The sequence below is a fragment of the Rutidosis leptorrhynchoides genome, chromosome 10 (genome assembly GCF_046630445.1).
Source record: "Rutidosis leptorrhynchoides isolate AG116_Rl617_1_P2 chromosome 10, CSIRO_AGI_Rlap_v1, whole genome shotgun sequence".
Taxonomy (NCBI): domain Eukaryota; kingdom Viridiplantae; phylum Streptophyta; class Magnoliopsida; order Asterales; family Asteraceae; genus Rutidosis; species Rutidosis leptorrhynchoides.
The window spans coordinates 347411464-347419157 of NC_092342.1; the positions used below are offsets into that span (position 1 = coordinate 347411464).

At 34.4% G+C, this 7694-nt stretch overlaps 1 protein-coding gene across 1 annotated transcript; it reads right to left on the reverse strand.

Annotated features, from left to right (window-relative positions):
• Positions 1 to 289: 289 nt before the first annotated feature.
• Positions 290 to 676, reverse strand: LOC139871460 (uncharacterized). The gene has a single exon (XM_071859171.1). The coding sequence runs from the start codon at positions 674 to 676 to the stop codon at positions 290 to 292; it is 387 nt and encodes a 128-aa protein (XP_071715272.1).
• Between the last annotated feature and the right edge of the window lie 7018 nt (positions 677 to 7694).

Consider the following 7694-nt stretch of genomic DNA (forward strand, 5'->3'; position numbering starts at 1 on the left):
CATTGCTTATCATGTCGAAAATATTAAATCATATAGAGAATTGGTTTAAATAAGTCAAAATTTTCCGGGTCATCACAGCTAGCTCCCTGTGGAACGAACCGGACTTACTAAAAACTACACTACTGTACAATTAGGTACACTGCCTATAAGTGTTGTAGCAAGGTTTAGGTATATCCACTCTATAAATAAATAAATAACTTGTGTAAAATTGTATCGTATTTAATAGTATTTCGTAGCAAAAATATAACTATTTCGTATACACCTCTACGCACATCAGAGAGTGATTGCTTCAACTCATATGCTCTAGGTGCACTTTCTTTTCCAAATTGTTCCATATCTCGTACGTTGAATTGGCGTACTTAACGCTGGTTCTTATTTCTTTCTCCATCGCAATGGTCAACCAACCCTTTATCATTGCATCACAACCCATCCACAACATATATTGAGGAGAGTTGTTGTCCGGTTTCTTGATGGATCCATCTACAAAACCAACTTTGTTTTTGGCAAAGAGAAAGTTCATCATCTCTTGAGACCAATCCGTATACTTGTTATCAGTAAGAGTTTCATTGACATGCATTTGTTTTGGGTAGTCCGACGGATGAATATACATCGGAGAGTTGGTGTCGATTGCACTGCCAGATTTCTTTCCGGACGAAGATTCTTCAGCGCCAACCATAATTATCGATTTTCAAAAATTTGTTTGCGAACCAATCTGTAGAGAATGACAGAACAAAAGAAAGAAGAAGTTGTGATGTGGTTCATCGGTTGGTGGCCTGCTTCCTTTAGGGGAGGTCAGGAGTTCGACCCCCGTTGGCTACATATTAAAAAACACAATTTCATCTCTGCCATGAAGTATGACACTTTTCCCATATCGTTTAGGGGTAAAGGGGAGGGGGTTTTACTTGGTTATGCCCTTGGATCGGTTTCAAGGTTTCCTCCCGGACAGCGATGGGGGCGGGGTTATTATCGTTGCATCGGCATAGTCGAAACGGGAGATGATCGCAACGGGTGGTAAAGTCCCCCTCGGATAATCCCAATCGATGTTCAAAAACAAAAACAAAAGAAAGAAAAAACACAACTATTCGATTCCTTATTTTTTTTTTTTTTAATACGTAAACCTCGACAAAATTGGAAGGTGATACAAACAAATTGAATTACTACCGTGAACACGAAAATCAAAAAGAAAGAATTAATCTTTTTGATCCATGTAAACTCTTGTACACGTGCTTATCAATTAAGAAAGCAAAATTAATTTGCTTTATTCTTGTAAAACAATCGACAACTCTTTTATTTTATTTTTCGTAATTTTCCGGCAATAGACGTAGTTGTGGTTATTCCTCTTTGTGCACGCAAATCAGAAAACAAACAACTATTGGAGTAATTTGTTTGATTCTGAAGTTCACGTGATATTGAAAAGGGGACACCAATTTTTGTTTCGTTAGACTTTCGACGAACAAATCGACAATTTTTTTTTTTTTTTTTTTTTTTTTTTTTTTTTTTTTTGGTTAAACCTCTTGATAGCATGTAAAATTTAATATGAATCGAAGAGTTGTTTAATTTATTCATCAATAGGGTATTTATACAAATTAGATTCGACTAAACATGAAAATTAAATAACATGGAAAGTTCTAGACTTAAGTCCCAAGTACCTAAACTTAAGCTCCAAGTTTAGTATTTACTAGAAAAATGAGGACCGCGCGTTGCGGCGGTTACAATGAGGTAGACGTTGGTTCTTTTTCGTAATACCTGATGACGTTTTACACAAAATGAATAATCATATACAAAATGTATACATAGCTTATATTTTCTGGCTAAGCAAGCAAAATGGCCATGCATATGTACACAACTAATGTTTCGCTCATTTGCTATCTGATATTGTCGATAGAGTTGTCCAGCAACCAGCTGCTAATATGTTTACATTCAAGAATAGCAAACATATTATATATCGTTTTCAAGATTATCGGGAACTTTCAACCTACGGGTCCGCAAAATAGACTCGAAAGTCTTATCCATAATACCCAAATGACTCAAATCTGGATCATAATTTCACACCAAACCCATTTCAAAAATACCAAACCTGTTGTAAATCATATTTCTAATAAACTATAAACTATGACATGATAATAAAGTAACAAATTTTTAACAAATTAATTAACAAATTTTTAACAAACTTTAAATTAAATACATATATCAAGTAACAAATTTTTAACAAATTAATTCTTAGTAAGATACACATCGTTGAATATCTTTTTTTTTTTTTTTTTTGGTATTTTTTAGGACTCATAGAACACAAATTAGATAACCTATATAAAAACTGAAGAAACAAAAACATCACCTTTACAAAAAGGCTAACCTGTGGAATTTTCTTCCTTTTGTTGTGGTTGGTGGGAAATCGTATTGAAATAAAACATGAAGGAAGCATACGGCGTCGCATTTGGTCCAAAGCTTCTGCAATTGGAAAAACATAATCATCCCCAGTTCCTCCACTCGTTAATCAATATATTGGTAGTCCTCAAGCAAATAATGGTTTTTTATATAAAAGATAACAATTCTAACAGTGCATCACGAATGTTTTTTTTTTTTTTTTTTTTAGAAAAGCTCTAAGTTTTAATAATAACAGCAACGCAAAAGCTATACAAAATTAACACCTATGTTCACGGGAAGCGAACTAAAATGAGCTCCAGGAAAAATACAATAAATTGACATGTTATACAGCTTGTAGCATGCCATTACACCATTACAACTATCATTACAAAAGGCACCAAACCATTACAACTAACACCAATTTTACTAACCCTTGTTTATGAATATGATACTTTTCGGATTGGGTTTCCATTCTTCTAGATCGCCTTCGAGCCTAGTGTTGATGGCGATTTTACCTGACGGTTGAATAATTATGAACGAACTAACCTTTAGACTAAAACCACCCGGATTGGTGCCGTTTCAAACCTGCAAAAATAAAAAGAGTACTTACCAACTGTAATCGTAGCAGAAACAGAGAATACATAATTCAAAAGTAAGCTTTTGAACTGCATAATGTTGCACATAAAGGGAAGCAAAGGTACCAGTAAATCTGTAGTAGATTTGAGCTATATGGAGTGACACCGGCTTAATGGGTAAAATATATACAAATAAATGGACATAGACAGCAGCCAAACAAATAACAACTATTACCCAATAACGTAGCATGTAACAACAGTTCGCAACACATGTAAATAATTGATAATTAAACCTACAAAATTAACATGCTCGAGAAACACAAAATATCATTCATGTCTCTATAAAGTGAGATCCACTTAACGGAAAAAACATATAAAAATGAATGGACATAGACAGCAGTCAAACACAGTGCGACTAATTGTCAATAACACAATACGTAACAGCAGCCACATGTAAATAACAAAACATACAAAAACAGTATAATGGAGAGGTGTAAAAATTGGTACTTAAACTTACAATAACAAAAAATAAAGTGATTCAAAATATATTGCAGATAATATCTTCAGTCGTGGGTATAAACGATAATGAACTTTTCGAGCTGAATAAGACTTCCTACTACTTGAACCACTAAAAAAAGACTTACCAACTGATTCAACAGCAAGTACACATACAAATGGAAACAACATAAATACGAATTAGCTTCAATAATCGTAGACGAAAACCTTGAGAATAAACATTGTACATCACATTTTATATGAACAATTTTATACCACCAATTCATGCCTTCCTGAAGACCTTAAAAATCATGACAACGTCATTAAATCAAAAAATATTAGATATAAACAGTTATATTTTCTAAATGGATGATGCATACTAAAGTACTACATAAACATCTTCAAGTTAATAAAAACAAAAATTATGAGGAAAATGAAAAAAAAAAAAAAAAAAAATAAATGAGGCTCAGTTATCTTATCTGCCTAAGTTCAATCCAGAGAAGATGGCACAACATGGCTGCAATCCGTAGGTTGAATATATATATATATATATATATATATATATATATATATATATATATATATATATATATATATATATATATATATATATATATACACACACACACACACAGATTCTATTTTGGTTTAGAATCGGGTGATATTGACGATAAAAACAATACTAAAAATTAGTATGGTATGACACATGCTTTCGCAAAAATTAAAGGGAAAAAAAAGAGATCATAAAATAAGTCATAATATCAAGCGAAAAGTATGCTACTATGTATGATTTTTTTAAGAATCTCAATAAATGGTATTTTGATAATCACCTGAGTTATAGCATAGCCAAAATAAGCATCATAAACAGGCATCCATGCCAAAGAATTTTTTGAAGGTAGACGTTGACTTATCTACCCCTAATTCTCCCTCTTTATCAATTTCTTCATTAGCACCTCTCAATTTCATTGGCTTCGTCAGCTTGCTTGTTCTGAATAGGGATGAGCACGGGACGGAACCGGTACCAAACCGTACCAGAACCGAAAAGTACCGGTACCGAATTTACCCAATTTCTAATACCGATACCGTACCATTTTTCCAATACCGGTACCGGTTCGGTACCGGTAATTTTCGGTATTTTCCCTGTTAGTACCGAATTTTGACTGCAAAAAATATGGACTTCAAACAACATCATTCATACAAAAAACAACATCAAGTATCATTATACGAATATCTATCTATTGTTTATACTTAAACAATAGATAATTATACGAATATCACCAATGGCCTGTTAGCATATCTATCTATTGTTTATACTTAAACAGCCGTAGATTTAATTTAAGCAAATAATTCAATCACACCCGCTAAGCAAATAATTTAATTTAAGAAATACAAGCCAATCCCAGAAACTAGCTATTACGATCACGTCCCTCCAACTCTTTTAAGAAAAGTATAGACATTTAGGGTTTTTCATTTAAAACTCATACCCAAAAAAGAAAAAAAAAAAAAACTGGAACATGATACATACTGATATACATACTGATATATAATCTGATACAATATGATACAACTTTTTTTAAAAATTAAATAACTTACTTGATAAGGTGTGTTCATGGAAGGGATTGATGATGATGGAAGTGATGAAGGAGAAAAGTCCATGTTGATTGATGATTAGGGATTTTGAAGAAAGGCGACGAATTTTTTTTTTTTTGGATGATACCGTGTGTGAAAAATCTGTACAAGATAAATACTTTTTAAGGGACCAAGTGGCCTTTTCATATTCCAGTAATCCAACCTTTTAAAATTTAAAATATGGGTAATGAAATCGTGACTAACACGGGAATTTCCCGGTACCGTACCGGTACCGCATCTTTTGTACCGATACCGAAAAGCCAAAAAAATGGGAACTGGAACCGGTCCTGTTTACCATTCGGTCCGGTAAAACGGTACCGGTACCGAGTCGGTACCGGTACGGGATCGGGAAATTGGTACTTCTGCTCATCCCTAGTTCTGAAAATTAAACAACACGTCCTAATACCTCTTGTTTATTTATCTTTAATACCTCCTGCACTTGATGGATTAGTCAATAACAATACCAGCACCTATAAAAATTTAATAAGATGAAATATAAAAGAAGAAATGAGGCTCAGATATGTGTTTGAAATCAAGCACGGAAGCATGAATCGCCATGGCTGCAATCTTTAGATTGCCCCGCCAACATACGAACTCATTTTTCCTCGTTGCTCGACCCAACTCCCACGTATATATCATCATAGCCTTTTTTTAACCTTCTTGATATAAACCTCAAACGGGAGCTGTCAAAAGCATCATACATTTTCTTTGATCATCTACAAAAGAGATGCTACCATGTCTGACGACTACAACCAAACTCTGCAGAGAGGCTGCCATGTTCAAAGACGGCAACGAAGCTCCTCGAGACGACCCGAAGGCAGTCAACATAACCAACTGCCATTACCGTGAAACTAAAACAATCAACATCGACCTGCGTTTGGTACAATAAACCATACCTTTAGTCATTATTCCTATATACTAATAGTCACGCCGGTTTTGGTGTTTGAAATCAAGCACGGAAGCATGAATCGCCATGGCTGCAATCTTTAGATTGCCCCGCCAAGATACGAACTCATTTTTCCTCGTTGCTCTACCCAACTCCCACGTATATATCATCATAGCCTTTTTTTAACCTTCTTGATGTAAACTTCAAACGGGAGCTGTGAAAAGCATCATACATTTTCTTTGATCATCTACAAAAGAGACGCTACCATGTCTGAGGACTACAACCAAACTCTGCAGAGAGGCTGCCATGTCCAAAGACGGCAACGAAGCTCCTCGAGACGACCCGAAGGCAGTCAACATAACCAACTGCCATTACCGTGAAACTAAAACAATCAACATCGACCTGCGTTTGGTACAATAAACCATACCTTTAGTCATCTGATTCTAAATGAAAATAAATCAGAAAATGTCAACTTCATATAACAATAAAAACACATGTTGGTTAACGACATAATGCAATAGAATAAGAAACCCAAATAATCAACATATTATTAGTCATAAAGAATTGGCATAAGAAACTCATAATTAAAGTGTAATACCTAAATCTCAGGAAAACTAAAAAATACTAACCTAAACACAATTTGAAAACCATCTAAATTCACCATCGACACAAACCAGTGAGAGCAAAAAGTAAAAAGAGAATGAACAAATCAACTTAAATATCAATTAAACCAACTTACATTTGAATAACGGCGGGGAGGAAGAGCAAGTAATTGTCGTCAGTAATGCTACCGGCAACAGCCGCAACGGAAACCATAAAAGCCACTGCAATAAAAATCAAGCCCTAAGCAAACACTCAACTATCACATCGCAAGCATCAGATTGTCAGATACGAACGATTATGATGATGTTTATGCTACAGGCGACAGCGGAACCGACAACCATAACATCACCTCCAACGGCACCGCAAGAAAATCAAACCCTAGGGTTAAATCGAGACTACCGCGATACGAAAGACAAACCACGTGATTATGATTGTCTGATTGTTTACCAACAAAACTCCAAAAAATCCAAGCGTAAATGAATTGGGGAAACCCTAGATGTCAAGAAGAATCGCCAACAGGAGTGCAGAGAGGAGAGAGTGAAGAAACATGGGTGTTTTTTTTTTTTTTTTCCTTTTATAGATGGGAGCAGATGTCGTTTTGGGCAAAATTTGGGCGGGGTTAGGGACAAAACGACCAAAACCGGCGTGACTATTAGTATATAGGAATAATAATTATTCGTTTCCTATACATATATCATTAATCAAAATTATGCATCTTATTTTAATTAATTAACTTATATACAAAACTAAAAACATTTATTTAATTATTAATTAAAAAAATTATAGAAAGTGAGAGAGTTCATCAGAAAGAAGCGAAAGACTACAAAAAAGATTTATAATCACAAAATAATATCATTATTTTATGGGGGATGATTCTCACACACTGTTTTTTGATCCTCACACACCAATTTACTTGAACTCCTCCCTAATAATAGGGTAAAAGGGTGTGTGAGGATCAAAAAACAGTGTGTGAGAATCATCCCCCTTATTTTATCGCTATATACTAAAATGCGTCAAAAAATTTGTAGTTTCAATTCTTTTGAGTTGTAGTTTTGAGTTTGCGTTCACACTGCAACCGGTCCCTCATCTTTGCCTCAATTTACACAACGAACCCTCAAATTTACATTTTCTCAAGGGTAAAA

What these genes read in the sequence shown, in the direction of transcription:
- LOC139871460 (XM_071859171.1), bottom strand. Translation starts at nt 676, where the DNA reads ATGGTTGGCGCTGAAGAATCTTCGTCCGGAAAGAAATCTGGCAGTGCA.